General features: G+C 43.7%; 1 protein-coding gene across 1 annotated transcript in view; it reads right to left on the reverse strand.

The window, feature by feature from the left end:
* Positions 1-20,983, reverse strand: part of LOC122559483 (uncharacterized) — a 183,730-nt gene that overhangs the window by 99,003 nt on the left and 63,744 nt on the right. The window contains exons 23-31 of the mRNA XM_087996932.1: positions 16,513-16,731; positions 15,571-15,690; positions 12,214-12,408; positions 10,168-10,266; positions 8,657-8,827; positions 6,728-6,826; positions 6,434-6,622; positions 4,386-4,484; positions 1,915-2,031 (exon numbers count right to left, since the gene is read on the reverse strand). Coding sequence (XP_087853058.1) covers positions 1,915-2,031; positions 4,386-4,484; positions 6,434-6,622; positions 6,728-6,826; positions 8,657-8,827; positions 10,168-10,266; positions 12,214-12,408; positions 15,571-15,690; positions 16,513-16,731 — 1,308 coding nt within the window. The remainder of the gene's footprint in view (positions 1-1,914; positions 2,032-4,385; positions 4,485-6,433; positions 6,623-6,727; positions 6,827-8,656; positions 8,828-10,167; positions 10,267-12,213; positions 12,409-15,570; positions 15,691-16,512; positions 16,732-20,983) is intronic.

Consider the following 20,983-nt stretch of genomic DNA (forward strand, 5'->3'; position numbering starts at 1 on the left):
CACTGGTCTATAATTACCTGGGTCATCTCTACTGCCCTTATTCAAGAAGGACACAACATTTTCAATCCTCCAGTCCTCTGGTACTAAACTTGTAGACAATGACTACTCAAAGATCAAGGCCAAAGGCTCTGCCATCTCGTCCCTAGCTTCCCAGAGAATCCTCGGATAAATCCCACCCAGCCCAGGGACTTATCTACTTTTACACCTTCTAGAATTGCTAACACCTCCTCCTTACTAACCTCAATCCTTTCTAGTCTAATAGCCTGTATCTCAGTCTTCTCCTCTACAATATTCTCCTTTTCCTGAGTGAAAACCGATGAGAAATATTCGTTTAGCACCTCTCCGATCTCCATAGGGTCCACACACAACTTCCCACTTCTGTCTTTGTTTGGCTCTATTCCTACCCTAGTCATCCTTTTATTCCTCACATACCTATAGAAAGCTTTAGGGTTCTCCTTTATTCTACCTGCTAAAGACTGCTCATGTCCACACCTTGCTCTTCTTAACTCTCCTTTTAAATCCTTCCGAGCTAATCTGTAACTCTCCACCATCTCATCTGAACCATCTCATCTCAACGTCACATAAGGCTTCCTCTTCCGCTCAACAAGTGGTACAATTTCTTTAGTAAACCACGGTTCCCTTACCTCATCTCTGCCTGACAGGGACATATCTATCAAGGACACGCAATATCTGTTCCTTAAACCAGCTCCACATTTCGATTGTCCTCATTCCCTGCATTTTGCTACCCCATTCTATGCTCCTAAGTCTTGCCTTATCGCATTATAATTGCCCTTCCCCCAGTTATAACTCTTGACCTGTGTAACTGAATTATAGTCACTCTCTCCAAAGTGCTCACCTACAACTAAATCTAACACCTGGCCTGGTTCATTACCCAGTACCAAATCTAGTGTGGCTTTGTCTCGTTGGCCTGTCTACATACTGTGTCAGGAAACCCTCCCGCACACATTGGACAAAAAACTGATCCATCTGATGTACTAGGGTTATAGCATTTCCAGTCAATGTTGGGGAAGTTAAAGTCCCCCATAATGACCATCCTGTGCCTTTCACTCCTACCCAGAATCGTTTTGCCAATCCTCTCCTCTGCATCCCTGGAATTCTGCGGAGGCCTATAAAAAACTCCCAGCAGTGTGACCCCTCCTCTCCTGTTTCTAACCTCAGCCCACACCACCTCAGTAGACGAGTCCTTGTCAAAAGTTCTTTCAGCCACCGTTATACTGTCCTTGACTAACAAGGCCACACCTCCCCCTCTTTTACCACCTTCCCTGATCTTAATGAAAGATCTAAACCCTGGAACCTGCAACATCCATTCCTCACCCTGCTCTATCCGTGTCTCCGAAATGGCCACAACATCGAAGTCTCAGGTACCGATCCATGCTGCAAGCTCACCTACCTTATTCTGGATAATCCTGGCATTGAAGTAGACACACTTCAAACCAGCTTGGTGTCTGCCAGCACACTCCTGTGACTGAAATCCTGTCCATATCCTCCCTACTGTCATCCACCTGTGAACTGGAACTATAGCATAGGTTCCCATCCCCCTGTGAGCTCATTTAAACCCACCGAACAGCACCAGCTAATTTCCCACCCAAGATATTAGTACCCCTCTGGTTCAAGTGAAGACAATCCTGTTTGTAGATGTCCCACCTTTCCCAGAATGACCCCCAATTATCCATTTACCTGAAACCTTCGTTCCTGCACCAACAATTACTCATATCTGAATGTTCAAACATGAGGACAGTCACTTTTCATGGGGTGGATTTCATCATAAGTAAACTAAACCAGAGATCTCACTGATTCCTAGTCTGGTTTGGAACGTGACACAGTCTCCAGTCTGCTGTGGAAGCAGTGTGTTCAGTTCACTCCCCACTGGGTTCACTGATCCCCATCACACACCTGTACAGACAGATCCATTCCAGGTGTAGCCAGTCCCACAGGAGCATCTGAAGCTTCCGTCCTGCTGGATACAGGAGGCATTGGCTCCACACGGATTGCTCAGGCACATGTCAATCACTGTGCAAATAAAACAAAAGAGATGGTTTAGACAAATCACAACAAGGCCGAATGGAATCTCTCAATTGTGGTACAGGCTGGCAAAATTATACTTTGTAAAAATCAAATATCAACTGGGAAATGTAGGTAACTATAGGAGGAAAACTCAAATCTAGTATCGTTTAAACATATTAAGCAGTTCTCATGCACGTGATCTATGGAGCATACACAGTTCTCTTTGTGCTAGTTTAGAATTTTAAAATGGTTACAGCCCAGAGGTGGCCATTCCTTTTGTCGAGTTTTCTTTAAGAGCAATTTAGCTAGTCTCATGGCTGCTCTTCTCCATTTCCCTCCAATATTTGTCATTTCAGGTGTTTATCCAGTTCCTTTTTAAGGGCATGATTGAATTTGCCTCCTCCACAGTCTTGACCAGTGTGTTCCTGATCCAAACTGCATCCATCTTCTTGTCGCCTTTTATGACTTTTCCATTCACCTCACATCTGTGGTCTCTGGTTCTTGATCTGTGTCCTAAAAGGAATGTTTTTTTTTCAGGCGTCGGCCAACTACATCTCTCGCGGTTGTAAACATCTATATCAAATCTCCTCTGACCTTTTCATCTAAAGAGAACAACCAGCTTCTCCAGTCCATCCTGTTAACGGAAGTCTCTGATCACTGGAATCATCCTTGCAAATCTTTTCTCTATCTGATCTAAAGGTTTCACGTCTCTCCTAAAATTGTGCAGTGTTTGGAATTGCAAACAGCAGCAATGTTTATATCTCTCTTCCTTCTGTACTCCATGCCTTTACATGTAACGCCCAGGATGTCGTACGCTGATTCCTCCACCTTCACAACCTACCGTGCCACGGTCAAGTATTACGACCCCAGCTGATGGTACTGCCGGACAAGTCAGATTTCAGAATGAATCGATAAACCACATGCTTCATTTATTTAATATGACGGTCATTCACTGAAATATAGGCACACAAGGCTACAGAATTTCTTTGACAATAAAGCAGAAGGCAAAAATACAGGCAAAAATAAGAACAGAACAATCAAAGCACACGGTGCAGCAGATGGTGAAGAAAGCAAATGGCACGTTGGCCTTCGTTGCGAGAGGATTTGATTACAGGAGTAGGGATATTTTGCTGCAATTGTACAGGGCCTTGGTGAGACCACACCTGGAGTACCACGTGCAGGCTTGATCTCTTTATCTGGAGGCAGTGCAACATGGGTTTACCAGACTGATTCATCGACAACATTCTACCGAGGCTGTGCATATGTGCAGCCTTTCTGATGTGCCGTGCACAGCGATTGGCATCGGTATGCCGATCAGGAGAGACGTTGCTGCCATGCGTGGCTCTCAGAGGCACGTTCAGCTGGTAAGAACATCTGACAGAACATTATTCCTGAGATGGAGGACTGAGGAGAGACTCAATCAATTAGGACTATATTCACTGGAGCTTCAAAGACTGAGAAAAATCTCAGGAACCTATATCATTCTAACAGGATTAGAGAGGGCAAATGCAGAAAGTCTGTTCCTGATGACTGGAAACTCCAGATCCAGGAGTCACAAACTATCTCCATTACAAAAAGCAGCAGAGGCCAAAACCTTTTCTAAAAGGAGTTAGATATAGTTCTAAGAGCTAAAGGGGAGAAAGTGGGAACAGGGGACTGAGTTGGATGACCAGCCATGATCATAATGTATAGGGGAACACTGTTAAAGAGCTGAATGGCCAATTTCTGGTCATATTTTCTATGCTTCTACATGTCTAACTAAATATATGGTGCAGTTGGCAAGATCTTAAAATACACAGTAAACACAATCTAATAGTTACCCAACATCATCATTTTTAGTCAGTCAAGTCCAGATTAATTTTCTTCCACATCAAATCCTTAAGTCACCTCTACTCTCTACTCTTGGTCCCTCAGCCACTACTGTCCCTTTTATTCCATGGATTTGAACAACACTGGCAAGGCTGTGTCACATTAACAAATGTCTTTTGCAAGTCTGTACATGACATGAACATGACGACCTTCTCAGTTGTCACACAGAAAACCCTAAAATACCCCCCCCCCCACCAAAAAATGTTTGTTGACCATGTTTTACTAGATTAGTAAAGTTCCATGTTCTACCTAGTATTGGAATTTGAAGGTGTGACACCTTTCAGGGCTTGAATACCTCTCACATGCTTCAATTCAGCTTCTTATTATAGCTCTGCTGGCTGAGCCAGTGTGTAGATGTTCTGAGACAATCATATTGGACAGTATCTTCACGATGGAAACAAAGGAATGGAACTTCAAAGGAAACATTCATAATTGCACAACTCCTTCCAACCCAAAATGATTAACAATGTGATATTTTTTGGAAAACTTACACATTTTGGTTTTAAAATATAATGTTGAACTGGTCTTCTCTTCTCCAAAGGAAGTTTTCACAGAAACAATGACAACGTATGGAGTTGACTCACTCAGACCTATTCAAGGCAAATAATGGGATACCTGGTAACTTGTATCTAATTTTAAAGTAGACATCGATAGAAGGTTTAAAGCAAAAGAATCAATAAAAACATTTTTTATACACAGTGTCTGTTTAGGATTTGGAATGCACTGCCTGAAAATGTGGTAGAAGCAAATTCAATTGTGGGTTTTGATGGGGAATGAGTTTATTAATGTGGAAGGTCAGGTTAAGTGGCTGGAATTTGGGCTCAACTGAGTTAATGTCACAGTGAGCAATCACTGAAAGAATATCCGCTCCTTCTGTATCGGATCTATTTTCTGACTTTGATGGGATGTGGGTGTCACTGGTTGGACCAATGTTAATTGCCCAGAGGGCAGTTAAGAGTCACTGCTGCTGTGGATCTGGAGTCACATGTCGGCCAGGCCAGGCAAGGATGGCAGTTTTCCTTCCCTAAAGGACATTAGTGAACCAGATGGGTTATTTTCCTAACAATCAGCAATGGTTTCATAGTCATAACTCAACTCTTAATTCCAGATTTTGTTATTGAATTCAATTGCAATTGAAAAATTCCACCAGCTGCCATGGTGGTATTTGAACCAGGTCCCAAGGACATTACCTGGATCTCTGGATTGATAGTCTAATGATAATACCACTGGGCCATCTCCTACCCTGAAAACCAGGACAGTGCCTTACAAGTTATCAAAGACATTGTCTGAAATGAGGATGGTGTTTAAAATTGTAATGCGGCCATCACGTTCACACCTATCCACAGAAATGCCCCATTTGTCAGTATTTGGCCCATATCTCTTTAACTGAGCTGAAAATGTGTTGCTGGAACAGCGCAGCAGGTCAGGCAGCATCCAGGGAACAGGAGAATCGATGTTTCGGGCATAAGCCCTTCTTCAGGAATTCTTCAGGCTTATGCCCGAAACGTCGATTCTCCTGTTCCCTGGATGCTGCCTGACCTGCTGAACTTTTCCAGCAACACATTTTCAGCTCTGATCTCCAGCATCTGCAGACCTCACTTTCTCCATATCTCTTTAAACCCTTCCTATTCATGTACACATCCAGATGCCTTTTAAATAGTGTAATTGTACTAGCCTCCACCACTTCCTCTGGCAGCTCATTTCACACATGCAATAGTCTCTGCATGAAAAAAATGGTCCCTTGGGTCCCTTTTAAATCTTTTCCCTTTTACCTTTAACCTATGCCCTCTAGTTTTGGACTCCCTTACACTTGGGTAAAGACCTTGACTATTCACCCTATCCATGCCCCTCATGATTTCACAAACCTCCACGAGGTCCTTAGCTTCCGACGCTCCAGGGAAAATAGCCCCATTCTATTCAGCCTCTCCCGATAGATCAAACCCTCAAATCCCAGAAATATCATTGTAAATCTTTTCTGAACCCTTTCAAGTTTCGCAACATCTTTCCTATTGCATGGAGACCAAAAATGGCTGAACCAATGTCCTATATAGCCGCAACATAACCTCCTAACTCCTATACTCACAGGTCATCGTCACTCTTAATGCTCTACTTCTTCACTGATTGTTATTTTAACAATCTGTAATAATAATTAATAAATCATATATATAGCCTAGTGAGAAGCTGTAAAGGTAGGAACTATCTAATGACTCTATTAGACCCTAATAGACTCTAATGGAAGCGAGCTCTGCAGCTGAATCCAACATCAAGGATATTGATTTTCTCTCCTCAACTCAGGGGAAATTGCAAGCAAATTTGACATCATTGAGGAAAAAGATTGCAGAATCACACTGTGACATACCAGTTCACTTTGACTGGCTTTACCCGTGAGGAACATTTATGTCTCTTTCCCAATCCCTCAGCCCCAGCTCCAACCCCAACACTAGCTTGTGCAGCACTGGCCAACCAACTCCCACACCATCCAACATTGGTCAAAGTGCCCCTTCCTTGATGCCCTCAGGATTGGTCACCCTGTCTTTACCATTGAGGATCACTTTGGTATTCGGAGGGAAAGCAATTATGTTCTTCTTGGGTCTGGCAGTGCCATAAGGACCATAGCTAATGGAGTAGGACTCAACCAGGGCAGCGGCTGAAGTGTGTACGTCCCAGGCAATCATAGCAGTCGATGAGGTTATATGGGAAGCCTGTATGTTGCTGAGGAATCTTGAAGCTGCCAATAAAACAGAGCCGCAGTCAGATTGAGGAAAACATTTTAGTTCTGTAGCTGTGAACGAATGCCAATTTCACAACAATAATACATTGTCTAAATACATACTTGGGAGAGTAGTGACATTTAGCGATTGGGAGCGAAGTGTCCAGGGAGACAGAGAGTCACATACAATGGACATGATGTAAGTCACGTCTGGTTCCAACCCTGAAAAGAAATACTCATGGTTACATACAAGTTCCTGAATTCTGTAGTTAATGTTCACCATGTTGGATACGTAGTTATCTAATTTTACTCTCAATACTCCTTCCATTTAATAGAGACAGTCCCAGACAGATCAGCCATGACCATGTTTGTGGATGATCTCACTGGTCTTATGTTAATGCTGTCCTCCAGTGAGATGTCCCAGAGCAATTTCAGAGCATTCCACCCACAGAGACAGTGACAAGCCTCGGGCTAACCTCTGAGCTGAGGTGACACAGGTATGTTACTGAGCTGTCTGCTTTAACATACAAGTTAGAGACTAACAAAATACAGATGCTGGAATCCAAAGTAGACAAACAGGAGGCTGGAAGAACATAGCAAGCCAGGCAGCATCAGGAGGAGAAGTCCACATTTCGGGTGCAACCCTTCTTCAGGAGTGGGAGTGGGTGTAAGGGGAGCTGCAGATAAAGGGGGGACAAAGTGATGAAATGGGGATAGGTGAAGACAAGCAGAGTGTACAACCTGGTTGGTCAATGGGAGGAATGAATCCGGTTGGTGGCAAAGTGGAGTGGAAGAGAGGGGGAGGGGCTGGGAAGGGAGTCGGGAAATGGAGACGGAGGTTATTTGCAATACATCAAGAACATCTCTGAAATGACAGCCAGACTACTGCGACCACTAGGACTTATAACAGCACACAAACCAACAGCCACACTCAGACAACAACTCACCAGAACGAAGGACCCGATACCCAGCATGAGCAAAACTAATGTAGTGTACAAAATCCCATGCAAGGACTGCACAAAACACTATATAGGACAAACAGGAAAACAGCTAACGATCCGCATCCACAAACATCAACTAGCCACGAAACGACACGACCAGCTATCCCTAATAGCCACACACGTAGACGACAAGCAACATGAATTTGACTGGGACAACACTACCATTATAGGGCAAGCGAAACAAAGAACAGCCAGGGAATTCCTAGAAGCATGGCACTCATCCACAAACTCCATCAACAAACACATAGACCTGGACCCAATATACCGGCCACTACAGCGGACAGCTGAAACTGACAACTGGAAGCGGCAGGGACAGGCCACTATAAATGCCGGAGGAAACACCACAGAAGCCCTTCGCAGGAGGCTCCCAAGCACTGAGGATGTCACCTAGACAGGGGACAAAACGTTTGCAACAAAAACTTCCAGCTCGGCGAACAGAACCACAGCAGCTTGGTGTGCAACAATGATTGGATACATTTCCTGATTTACAATAGGGAGTGCATTTTACAGCAAACTAATTAAGTGTTATGATGTAGAGGTGCCAGTGTTGGACTGGGGTGGACCAAGTTAAAAATCACACAAGGTTATAGTCCTACAGGTGTATTTGGAAGCACTAGCTTTTGGAGCGCTGTTCCTTCATCAGGTGACTAGTGGGGCAGGATCATAAGACACAGAATTCATAGCGGTGTCATGCAATTAAAATGATATATTGAACAAGCCTAGATTGCTGTTCAGTCTTTCATCTTTCAGAATGGGTTGCAGGTTTTGGTTCATTAATATGGTACCCATGGAGTTGGCCTCAACCAGGGTTCATGTCACACTACAGGTGACCCAACTACACTATACAAACACACACTGTTACATACTCATTCACTCACACAGACCCTCTCTCATACACACATACATACACCCCATTTTTAATCAAGAGCTGAACACCTCGGGATAGTCCAAAATCTTGAAAAGTACAAGATTTTTTTCAATGTTCTGTGAATTTTTACAGAACGTCAATGCTTGTCCACAGAGACGAAGGCCAGTTGACTTCCCATCTTACCTGTGATCACTGCCTCTGTACTGACTGGGACGAGGCTGACAGTGTGGACAGTGCCGGGGCTCACAATGCTGTAGTAGCTCAGACTGCAGCCCCTCCGAGCACTCACACTCCCAAGAGGGGCCCAGGAGATCACAGCACTGGTGGTGGAGATGGAGGTCAAACTCAGAGATTCTGGAATCATTATCCAAAAGAGAAAAAACATTAAAGATACATTAACCTTAAGAGTATTATGAAATATCAGCAGAAAATGCTCATGGATAAAATGTAAATTGCAATTTGCTAGATGGCTTTTAAAACCAAGTAGAAATGATACCTTGTCTCAAATTCATTTTCTTGTTTTTCCTATGTTAATATGTTCTACAGGATTCAAGAGCAGATGATCCACTTCACCCCAGTATTACGCAGGCATGATCTCAAGATCCACTCCACTGTTCACCAATAGGGAGGTAGCAGGGGCAGGCATGAACCTATCAGCTCTTAACAATCTACTCTCAGTCGATAAAGCAAGGAGTGGGGAAGAGGTGGTGGTAGAAAACTCAGGCTGATATAATTGTCTTTCCTTAACTCTGCTGACAATTTCACATCTTTAGCTGAGATTAGTATACTCAAGCTGTGGAGAAAAGGAGGGAATGATCATTGAGCCTCAGGTGTTCTGGTTTCTTCCCTTAGTTTGCAGTTGAACAGCTGACTGACTCTGTTAAACAGGTTGTAAGAGTTTGATGACTACTCATCTCAGACGGGAAGCCTTCCTTAGCTCATGAACCATTGCATTCTGCACATTTTTTAATCTCGAAGAGTGTGGTGCTGGAAAAGCACATGTGAGCAGCAGGAGAATCGACATTTCGGGCAAGGGCTTATGCCTGAAACGTCGACTCTCCTGCTCCTCGGATGCTGCCTGACTGGCTGTGCTTTTCCAGCAACACACTCTTCGACTCTGATTCTCCAGCATCTGCAGTCCTCACGTTTTCCATATTTTTTAATCTGTCCTTATTATTAATAATCCTGAAACATTCCTGTTTCTAACCGAATTTTCAACAATCCTGTTCTGATCGTTAGAACTCGAACAAAGAATGATACTTGCTCAATGAGCTGATAGTACATTGATATGATACCACGTGGTGAGAATGGGACTGACTCAATGCATCGCTAAAGTCATTAGTTTTAGAGTTCTCTCATCCAGTTCAACTAATAGTCTGCTCTTTCTCTCAGTATTTCCAATATCACTTGCAGGATCATTTAAGTTCCTCATCTTGAGGGAAGTTTTCTTCAGTTCTTGACCAATAGTGCACCATTGAAAGGAGGCTATTCTGCAATGTTTCTGGTATTACTTTTATAAAACAACCAGAGGACAGCTTTGCTCTTGGTCCAATTAGCCCTGAAGAGAACTGTCAATAAGTTACTTTGCATCAAGTTGTTTCCAAATACTGGCTTGAATTATGGCGACTTGTTCGAGAACACACGACTGGTCTTTGTGGAACAAGGAACAAAAGAAGAGAATTGAAAATGCTCACCAGAGTAGGTCCTGAAGGTAAAAGGCTGAGTGGTCACCAGGCCATCAGAGGAGGTGTTTACCTGGATCACAGTGGTACACAGTGATAGGGAGCCCAGACCTGGAATTTCAGTCACATTAGTCAATGAGACTACATACTAAAATTGCAAAAAATAACTTCCATTAATACCCCTGTGAGTTTCTTATGTATCTAAGTGATTGAATTGGTTGCAATGGAGAATTGACACAAATTTGGAATGACCAAAGCTCTATTCCTGCTCCCTGCTCCTTTGACCAGATTATATCCTCTTAAACTGGAGCCCATTCAAAACTCTACTCACTGTGCTCAGTCTTTTTCACCCATCATCCCCCACATTTGTGGACCTATCCCAACAAAACACATCCAGTAATAATTCAATTTTTAAAATTTACGGCCTTATTTTTAATTTTCTCTTGGCATTGATCTGCTCTACCACTATCGTTTTCTCTGGTCCAAAATATTCTAATCGTCATGGATTCCTTCAAATCAGACTCTTCAGCATCTCCAATTTTCATTTTGTCACCGCCTTAAGCTACCTTGGCATTAGCCATGGAATTCCCTCCCTAAACTGTCCGTATGGAGCAGCATGGTGGCTCAGTGATTAGCACTGCAGCCTCACAGTGCCACGGACCTAGGTTTGATTCTACCTTTGGGTGAACGTGTGGAGTTTGCGCATTCCCCCCTTGTCTGTGTGGGTTTCCTCTGCGTGCTCCGGTTTCCTCCCATGTGTGCAGGTCCAAAGATGTGCTGGTTAGGTGGATGGGCCATGGGAAATGCAGGGTTATAGGGATAGGGTTGGGGGGAGGGCGTTGCTGGATGCTCTTCAGAGGGTCGGTGTGGACTTGATGGGCCAAATGGCCTGCTTCCACACTGCAGTGATTCTATGATATGATATTCATATGAAACATCTTGATATATTTTACAATGGTACTGGACTACATAAATATAATTAGTTCTTATTACTAAGTTATTCTCAGTGTGTGTTTCTGTTAATTTAATTGCTATTTCATTGAGAAGATTGTCACGGTGGCACAGTGGTTAGCACTGCTGCCTCACAGCGCCAGAGACCTGGGTTCGATTCCCGCCTCAGGCGACTGACTGTGTGGAGTTTGCACATTCTCCCTGTGTCTGCGTGGGTTTCCTCCGGGTGCTCCGGTTTCCTCCCACAGTCCAAAGATGTGCAGGTTAGGTGAATTGGCCATGCTAAATTGCCCCTAGTGTTGGGTGAAGGGGTAAATGTAGGGGAATGGGTCTGGATGGGTTGCGCTTCGGCGGGTCGGTGTGGACTTGTTGGGCCGAAGGGCCTGTCTCCACGCTGTAAGTAATCTAATCTAATCTAATCTAATCTCAAAGGGTGTGTGCTTCAGCCTATTGGAATGTTAAATGATCGCAGCCAGCAAAACAACCTGGTAGACAGGCGTCTCTAACAATAAAGAAAACCAGAACTCAGTCCCTGAAGACACTTGTTCGGTGAATGTCTCTGAAGTAGATCTTCAATGCCCAGGATGCGTTACTCTCTCATCTCCCTTTTAAACTCGAATCCCAAAACTCAGCACAAGCCGTGCCCTTCCTCCCAACTTTGAGGCTATCCCGTGTCCATCTAACTGATCCCTTCTGATTCTCTGTATGGAGATGCTGAACAGGGATCGGGCTCGGCAGTGATGACCAACTTTGGTTGAACACCAGCAAATGCTGCAAATTTACTGCTGGATACAAGGGGTTTCTTTGTGCAGTCAACAGGAGCAGGACAAATGGCTGAGACTAGCCTTGAAAGTATTAAATGGCAGAGCAGGTTCATGCGGTTAATTTGCCTAATTCATCCTTTGCTTTTACGATCTAGTAAAAGTCAATATCTTTAAATCAAAAGAAAGTGAGGGGCGGGGGGGTGGGAGAAGAGGCAGATGCCTCACACTGGTTAAAGCAGGTTTCACAGGCCAGATCATTACTTTTCCTTTCTTGAAAGCAGATGACAATGTGCTAAGCAGTCTCTGAGGACAGAGAAGTCTCAGTAAGATCTGAGATACCCACCGGTAAGAACTAAACTGGTGGTGTTTCCAGGTTGGTAAGTTTGTAGCTGGATGATCCCGTTGGAGTGGTTTGTGCAGTTTGTGTTAACTTGGTAGTTGAGAATCTCAGTCCCGGGTATTGGGACGACCGTCCATCTCAATGTGACATTGGATCCTGTGACACTGGCTGTTACACCTTGTATCATGTTCCTGAGCTCTAGGGAAGAAGTGGAGAGGTAGACAGCTTGTTAATATTCAGACCTTACTGCAAAGGAAGAGTGTGCAGAGCTAGAACAGACATTGATCATGAGTGATTGACCTTGAGTACAACTACAGGACTTAGCAATTATTTATAGTACCTTAAGAGAAAAGGGTACTTTTCGTTGATAACTAATACTGAAATCAGACAATAACCTACTGTAAGGGCATTAGCAATGCAAAGATCTGTTGATCCATGAATTATAAAGGCTGCAAGACGCACTGTAGGAACTCACCAGGGTTCCTCGAAAACACATTGCAAATCCACCAATATTTCCATTTAGCAGAACAAGGGCAACAGACGCACAGGAATGTCACTACATGCAAATGTTCCCCTAAGCCATTCACTATCCTGACTGTGAATTATATTGACACTCCTTCACTGTCTGAGTCTAAACCTTTACCTCCCTCTTCAGAGCACTGTAAATGCACATAAACCCCAGAGAATCATAAACAGAGATTAGCAACTAATATAAAATCGAACCCAAAAGCCTTCTACAGGCATATAAATATTAAAAGCATGGTAAAGGAGATGTCCAGCCAATTAGGGACCAAAATAGGAATTTGCACATGGAAGCTGTGTATACCAAGACCGAAGATACTACACAGACCATGGAGAAAGAGAAATGAAGTTAATCGCTAAAGGAGGTTTCAAATTGGTCAGGAAGAGGTATTGGATAGGCTGCCTGTACTTCAAGTTGTAAGGGGTGGAATGAGATAGGATGCATCCAAGGATTGTGAGGTAAGTGACAATTGAGTTGCAGAGGCATGAGCTATCATTTTCCAGTCTTTCTTAGGCTCCAGGTTGGTACAAGAGCAGTGTAGAGTTGCAAACTCTACACCCCTGCTCAAAATAAAGATATCAACACAAGTCCAGCAAAGACAGGCCAATCAGTTTCACTTCAATGATGGGGAAACTCCTAGAAATAATCATTTGAGCAAATTTGATAGTGTTATGATGGTAACACTGGGCAAAACAGTTTCTGGAGCAAAACCTGGCTGACAGACCATCAGGTTAATTTTTGCTATTTACTTGCCAATGTCAATTACTGAACAGTCATAAGAAGCTGTCAATATTCTTTTAACAGGTAAGAAATTACACACAAAAAGGGAATAAAAACACCAACTGTTGTAAGAATTGGTTGATACGGTCATAGAGTCACAGAAAGTGACCCTTTGGGCTAACTTGTCCAGATGTACCAAATTAATCTCGTCCCATTTGCCAACATTTGGCCCATACCCCTCTAAACCTTCCCTATTTGTTTCCCCATCCAGATGCCTTTTAAATGTTGAAATTGTACCAGCCTCCACCACTTCCTCTGGTAGCTCGGTCCACACACACACCACCCTCCGCATGAAAAGGTTGACCCTTAGGACCCTTTTAAACCTCTCCCCTCTCACCTTAAACCTATGCCCTCTAGTTTTGGTCTCATTTACTCTGGGAAAAAGACCTAGTCACCCTATCCATGCCCCTCATGATTTTATAAACCTCTATAAGGTTACCCCTCAGTCTCCAATGCTCCAGGGAAAATAGCCCCTTCCTACACAGCCTCCTACTGCAAATATTAGAATCAGAGAGCAAATACAGGGTTTTACATTACCTCAGCAGCGTTCTTCTTGTCTTCTACCCTTGTTTCCAATGCACTAAACTGTTCACCTCAAGTTCTATTCCAAGCACGTAGCAACAAATTTCACCCATTCCAGCACTACTCAGAACAAATCTCAAATTAAGCTTAAATCACACCATCCCTTCTTCATATGCATAATATAGAAAAAACAAACCAAACATAAAACTACACAAAAGTCTCCAACTTTCAAACCCAAGCCCCTCATGCTTTGTATTTCTATATGATGCGTATGAAGAAGGGATGATGCGATTTGAACCCAGGTTTTCAAATTTTAATACTACATCATGTGAACAAATGAGGAATTAATTAATTAACAAAATTCAATACATGAGTCTTATGAGAAAGTTAAGCTTATCTAACTGGCTGGAGATTTTTTAACAAAAAGGTGAGGCAGTACAGGCTCAATGAACCAAAGGGGCTCTTATGCCCTCTAAGCTTCTCCGAGTGAGGATTGATGAGGGCAATATTGTTGATGTCGTACACATGGATTTCTTAGAGGCATTTGATACAATTCTGCACAACTTTGTGAGTAAAGTTATAGCTTCATGGATACAGAATTGGCTGAGCAGTAGGAAACAGAATACTGCAAACATTGTTCAGGCTACAGGAAGATTTGTTGAGGAGTTCCTCAGGGGTCAGGGATGTGAACAAAATTGCACAGATTGAAACTAATCAGCAAAAGAAGTAAAAGCGATATGAAAAAGAGATTTTTCACACAGTAAGGTCTCCAAGTTTGGGAGACACTGCCTGCAAGCACATTCAAATGAGGCATGTGAAATGCACAGGGTTACAGGGAGAAGGCAGCAAAATGGCTCCAAGTAAAGTCTGTATCTGGAGAACTGGTGCTGACTTGATGGGCTGAATGACCTCCTTTTGTGTCTAACATGAGGATAGTGAGTCCTGTCTGTGAATAATCCTGTGACCTGTAAGTGGTCAAAAAATGTGTCCATTAATCCTCTGGCCGGAGGATGATCAATACTATGTGTGATTAATCCTGTTTGTCGAAACTTTATTGCTGGAACAGCACAGCAGGTCAGGCAGCATCCAGGGAACAGGAGATTCGACATTTCGGGCACAGGCCCTTCTTCAGGATTAATCCTGTGGCATGTGAATCATTAGTACTGTGTGTGAATAACCCTTGGCCTGAGGATGATCAAAACTGTGAGTGAGTAATCCTGTGGCCTAAGAATGATCAATAAAAGTCAAGAAGTCTGTTCCAAATGCTCAAGCATTGCTTCATGAAGTGCTGTCAGAACTGGAGGGAAAGGAGCTCATTAAATAATTGGTGTTTAATTTTTCAAGTGGACTTGAACCCTTGACCTCCTGATTCAGAGCTCAATGACCTAGTGACTGAGCCAAGCTCCCACACCAGGATCCAGGCTCCATGCAAACTCCAGGGTTCAGCTGCAGCTCCATCAGGCTCCAAACACAAACCGGGACAGTATAAAAACTGGCTTCAGTGGAGAGAAATGCATGTGGTAGGACTACCTTACCGTAACACCTGGGACCTGATCTCCTCCAGCCTGGTTTGCAGCTACATACCAGGGACCCGGTGCTGTCTCTGTGACAAACTGCATTGACGTCACAACTCAGGTTCAGGCACAGACGGGGCACTGCAAAACCAAGGGCACACCGGAATATTAATGTGTTCACACAGTGCAAGGACGACTCAGGGAATGGCCAGGCACCGAGTCAGGGTAAGACTTCCCCTGCCCCCTCCCATTACAAACACAAATTCATTTAAGGAAGGTGTCACACCATCAAAATCTACAATGGGAACAATCCTGACATTTAGCCAATGACATGAAATAGACCCCATCGTTTCAGCCACACCTTATACATCACTCACCCATTGGCTATAATAAAAATTGAAAGTAGGGTATAATGTACAGTTTTAAATCAAAAAATACAGGTAATGTAGGTCTCCATAGTGATGCTGCTGTGTAACAGTAATGAAATAAAACAAAAGACTGGCTCCTTCTCCCTGTGCTTTATAGGAATACAGTTCCTTAACCCAAAAACAGATTTGTGGACCCACATTGATTTGGATATGCAATGTTGCTATTCAGAAATGTCACACTGTTGAAATGACCAGCACAGAGAGAGGGAGAACTGCCCAAACACTTTCATTGCGTTTCCTCACTGCATCACTGATTGTCCTGCACAGGAGGGAACAACTGTCCATTGTGTCATTTGTTTAACTAATCCTGAGGCATTCTGGGTCTGTTCCCCATGTGCTCAATCAACATTCTGGGGACAATGTTCTACCGAGAAATATGCGCTTATGGTCTTTCTAAAGCACATGAACTTGGTTTAATTAATTTTACAACACTGTTCCAATGCGAAGGTCCAATTCTCAGTTTACCTTTGGATAACTCTTGGAGAAGGCCAGAGGTGGGCCAGTGATACTCAGCAAAATATTAAACAAAACTCACCCATTTTGTAATAAATTTTGAACCTGGTGCTCGGCACGTTGGGGCCAGAGTGGAAATGGACCCAGGAGTCCGTGCAATCAGAGAGGTGAAAGGTCGTGATGTTCAAGTTTTTCTGGGTCAGTGTGAACTGTTTCTGTCGATCGGGATCTGTTCCACATCCAAAGGAGATGTAATCCTCCTGGGACTCCACAGAGAGTGACTCCACCCAGAATCGGATTCCTGTGTGGAACAACAGTACAGGTGCTAGCTAGTGGAAGTCACATTCCTGTACAGTGTTCATGGTGTGCACTAATTACTTCAAACATGGACAAGGATACTGTGAATTAATCAGTGGCAACTATTGTGTCTCAGAGACAAAGTGAGATGCATTTCGGCCCCATTTCAGACACAAGTGCATAAACTAGAGTTAAGACTCAGCAGGAGCAAGTAATGTTCGCAAAGACATCAAAAATCAAAGTAGACAGTGAGTCACCTGACAGGGTATATGAGGTCAGATGGTAGAGTCATACAGCACAGACAGACCCTTCAGACCAACCAGTCCATGTCAAAAAAAAATCCCAAACTGAATGAGTCACACTTGCCTGCACTTGGCCCATATCCCTCTAAACCTTTCCTATTCATGTACTTATCAAACATCTTTTCAATGTTTTAATGAGACCTACACCCACCACTTCCTCTGGAAGTTCATTCCATACACAAACCACTCTCTATGAAACAAATTGCCCTTCATGTCTTGACATCCCCCACACAAGGGAAAAGACACCTGCTGTTCACCTTATCTGTGCCCTTATGGTTTTATGTCTATAATGTCACCCCTCAACCCCCTATGCTCCAGTGAAAAAATCCCAGCCAATCCAGCTTCTCCTTTTAACTCAAACTCTCTATTCCTGGTAACATCCTGGTAAATCTTGCCAGAACCCATTCCAGCTTAAAAATGATGTCAAACATCCCAAGTACAGTTTGAAAGGACTGCTGGGAGATGTCCATGGCGTTGCAGTCGTTTGTTGTTCCCCATCAGAGATCAGTAAGCAACTCTCTTGAATTCCTTTCACTCCCGCTCCTGGGGATAGATTTGAAGGTGTGTTTTGTCTCCTCCAGGTAATTCCTGGTAGCTGGTGGCTGGGGGTCAATGTATCACAATGTGGATGACAGGGATGGTCATTGGGAACGAGACACCTTCCTCTGCCTGTCTTTGTGTATGTTCCGCTAGAAGGAATACCTTCACAGTCTCAGCCTTTCCAGAGAACTTCACCAAAGACACATTTTGATGAGCAGTCTTTGTCAATGTTGGAAATGCAGCTCCCTTTAGTGGGCAATCAGAATAGCATCAGCATTGACTGAAAGCAATGTATTTCAGACCTGGGCTCTTCCCCCTCCAACTGTTTTGATTTGGCCCATTCCCTCTTTCCTTAATCCCCAGCCCCTTAATTTTGGTGGCTCACATTTCCTATACAGGTAGCCCCCATTATCCGAAAGCAGAGTATTCCCAGGAAACCTTTCGTAAGCCAAAGATAGCATAAAGCGAAGGTGCACGATTAACATGAGAAAAGGTATTGCCATTTCTTATAAAAGTGAAAATCCTCCTTGGATTCACAAAAATAGGTACTAATGTAGGTCTTTTGTGAAAGCAAAATTGCATAAAGCGAACATTTGAAAAGCAGGGGGATACCTGTAATGGGCTTTGAATACAAACGTCTAATTGGCTGCATGGCTGATTACTGGTGGGGGTTAATAGTTGAAAACAAAAAAAAAGTGTAATGGTGATGTGGCGGTGGGAAAGTCGTTTGGTTGTGTGTGATAACACTTCTGGAATATAAGATAAAAAAGAGCAAGGTTCCTTCCATTTTGATGTAATCCCCGCCCTCTTTCCCCATTCTTCCATTCTGGCTTTGATAGACTGCTCATGGTGGTCAGAGCTTGTTACTCATTGATTTAATGAGGAACAGGGGTGACTTGTAGGTAGTTCATTTTGTTTTAAACAAAGAACTGGGTTATTTTGGGGGTCATGTGGTGTCATGGTAGTGACTGGAGGCTTAAGTTCAAGGTCCCACTCCCCACCTTGCTGTAGAGGTGGGCCATAACACTTCAGAAGGTCAATTAAAAAAAGTAGCTGGGTTCCTTCCTCTTTTCGTACCCTTCATTCATTTATGTTGTTGTTGCACTGTCTCTGGTAGGCACTGCTTGTTAGTGTGACTGTTTTGTTGTTTTAATTGACTGATTTAGCGTTAACTTATATTAAAAAAAGACTGAATAGTGTCTTTAGAGAGAATTGTGGAACTCAGTTTAACCTCCGTCAGACCTCCATAACCAGAGTTCATTACCTGCATTTTAATTTAATCCCCTACTTCTGTTCCAAAGTTTCCTTCACTTTTGTTGTTGCAGCACTGCCCCTGGAGGGCGACATTTGTAATTCATTTGTTTTAATTGGTGAATTGGTGATGGATTCATGTCAAAGAACTGGGGTATCAAGCAGCGTGTTAATTATTACTCAGTAATTTGTCAATTGGGTAAATTGGTGGTGGGTTCTCCAAAGTTATAAAGTAGTTGTTCCTGGGCTTGGCTGAAGGAGCCATCAAAAAGGTCCAGGCAACAGGTATGGAAAGGATGATAAACCCAACAGTCTGCCCCTCTTCTGTGGATACATTTGTGCCCAGGAGTCCTTGGGGAAGCAGGATGCAGTGACTATCAACACTCTCAAAGGTTTTAGTGAAAGGGGGCCACCGCTGGGGGTGGGCTGTGTTATTTCCTCCTCTGATATTATTTTGAGTTAGTTCATTTAATCGTTTGATTTTCCATCTTTTTGATTTTTCTTATTTTGACACTTCCCCAATAAGTTAACTGTTACTTGGTTAATGGATTAATTCGGTGACTTGGTGGTGGGGTCTTTTTTTATGAAACCACAGCTCCACAATAATACCCTTGTAAATCTCTGAAAGTCATTTGCTGTTTAATTCATCATATGGATATCAGGCTGTTAAAAGTTTCTGTGGATATTTCGGCAAAGGTGGCAGCCAACGCTTGCACAACCATCAGTTGGTTACTGGGCACAGAATCTGTTATTGCTGGTGATGTAGTTCAGCTTAGAAGGAGACCATTCTGAGACTGACTGCTTGCTTTGGAACTGGAGTCGAGTTCAGACCTGAACAGGTATGTCTGAGGGAGGTTAAGCTGAGGTTCTCAGGTATGAGAATAGGCCTAACATTAACATTGCAAAGTCGTACTGAGGAGTACCTATTGACATCCTTGACAACATCTGTCCACTGACAAACATCATTAAAATGGATCATCCAGAAATTCATCTCATTTCAGTTTATGGGATCCTGCTGTGTGCAAATTGGTTCCTGTGTATCCGACAGTACAGCAGTGATGTTACTTTAAAAGTGCAAGCTCAGCTGTAAAATACTTTGATACATCAGATCATAATAGTTGCTGCGTAGCTGCATGTCTTTTTCCCCATCTTCCCTTTATGCAGGGTCGTTAAGGTGGTGTGGGGAATGATTTAAATGTTACGGGAACATCTTATTTGCAATCACTGTAAATAATTTCATAACTTTTCCACTCTTCAGCTGGATGCCCCATGATACAGACAGCAGCTGTAGTTTTGGCACTGAAAAAAGAACACCATGAGCCCATCAAAATTATGGTCATAATTCTGCCTGGGTTGGGCCAAGTTCACATTTACTATCCAGGGATTCTGGATTAGAGTAGTGCTGGAAAAGCACAGCAGTTCAGGCAGCGTCCGAGGAACAGGGAAATCAACGTTTCGGGCAAAAGCCTTTCATCAGGAAAGAGGCAGAGTGCCTGAAGGGTGGAGAGATAAATGACACTTCCCTCCCCTTCCTGGACCTTAAATTTACCTGGACCATCTCTGACACCTCCCTCCCCTTCCTGGACATCTCCATCTCCATTAATGACGACCGACTTGACACTGACATTTTTTACAAACCCACTGACTCCCACAGCTACCTGGATTACACCTCTTCCCACCCTACCTCCTGCAAAAATGCCATCCCGTATTCCCAATTCCTCCACCTCCGCCGTATCTGCTCCCAGGAGGACCAGTTCCACCACAGAACACACCAGATGGCCTCCTTCTTTAGAGACCGCAATTTCCCTTCCCACGTGGTTAAAGATGCCCTCCAGCTCATCTCATCCACATCCCGCACCTCCGCCCTCAGACCCCACCCCTCCAACCGTAACAAGGACAGAACCCCCCTGGTGCTCACCTTCCACCTTACCAACCTTTGCATAAACCAAATCATCCACCGACATTTCCGCCACCTCCAAAAAGACCCCACCAGCAGGGATATATTTCCCTCCCCACCCCTTTCCGCCTTCCACAAAGACCGTTACCTCCTTGACTACCTGGTCAGGTCCACGCCCCCCTACAACCCATCCTCCCATCCTGGCATCTTCCCCTGCCACCGCAGGAATTGCAAAACCTGTGCCCACACCTCCTCCCTCACCTCCA

This window comes from Chiloscyllium plagiosum, unplaced genomic scaffold (assembly GCF_037043375.1).
Source record: "Chiloscyllium plagiosum isolate Xiang-an unplaced genomic scaffold, Cpla_swu_hap1 HiC_scaffold_19, whole genome shotgun sequence".
Lineage (NCBI taxonomy): Eukaryota > Metazoa > Chordata > Chondrichthyes > Orectolobiformes > Hemiscylliidae > Chiloscyllium > Chiloscyllium plagiosum.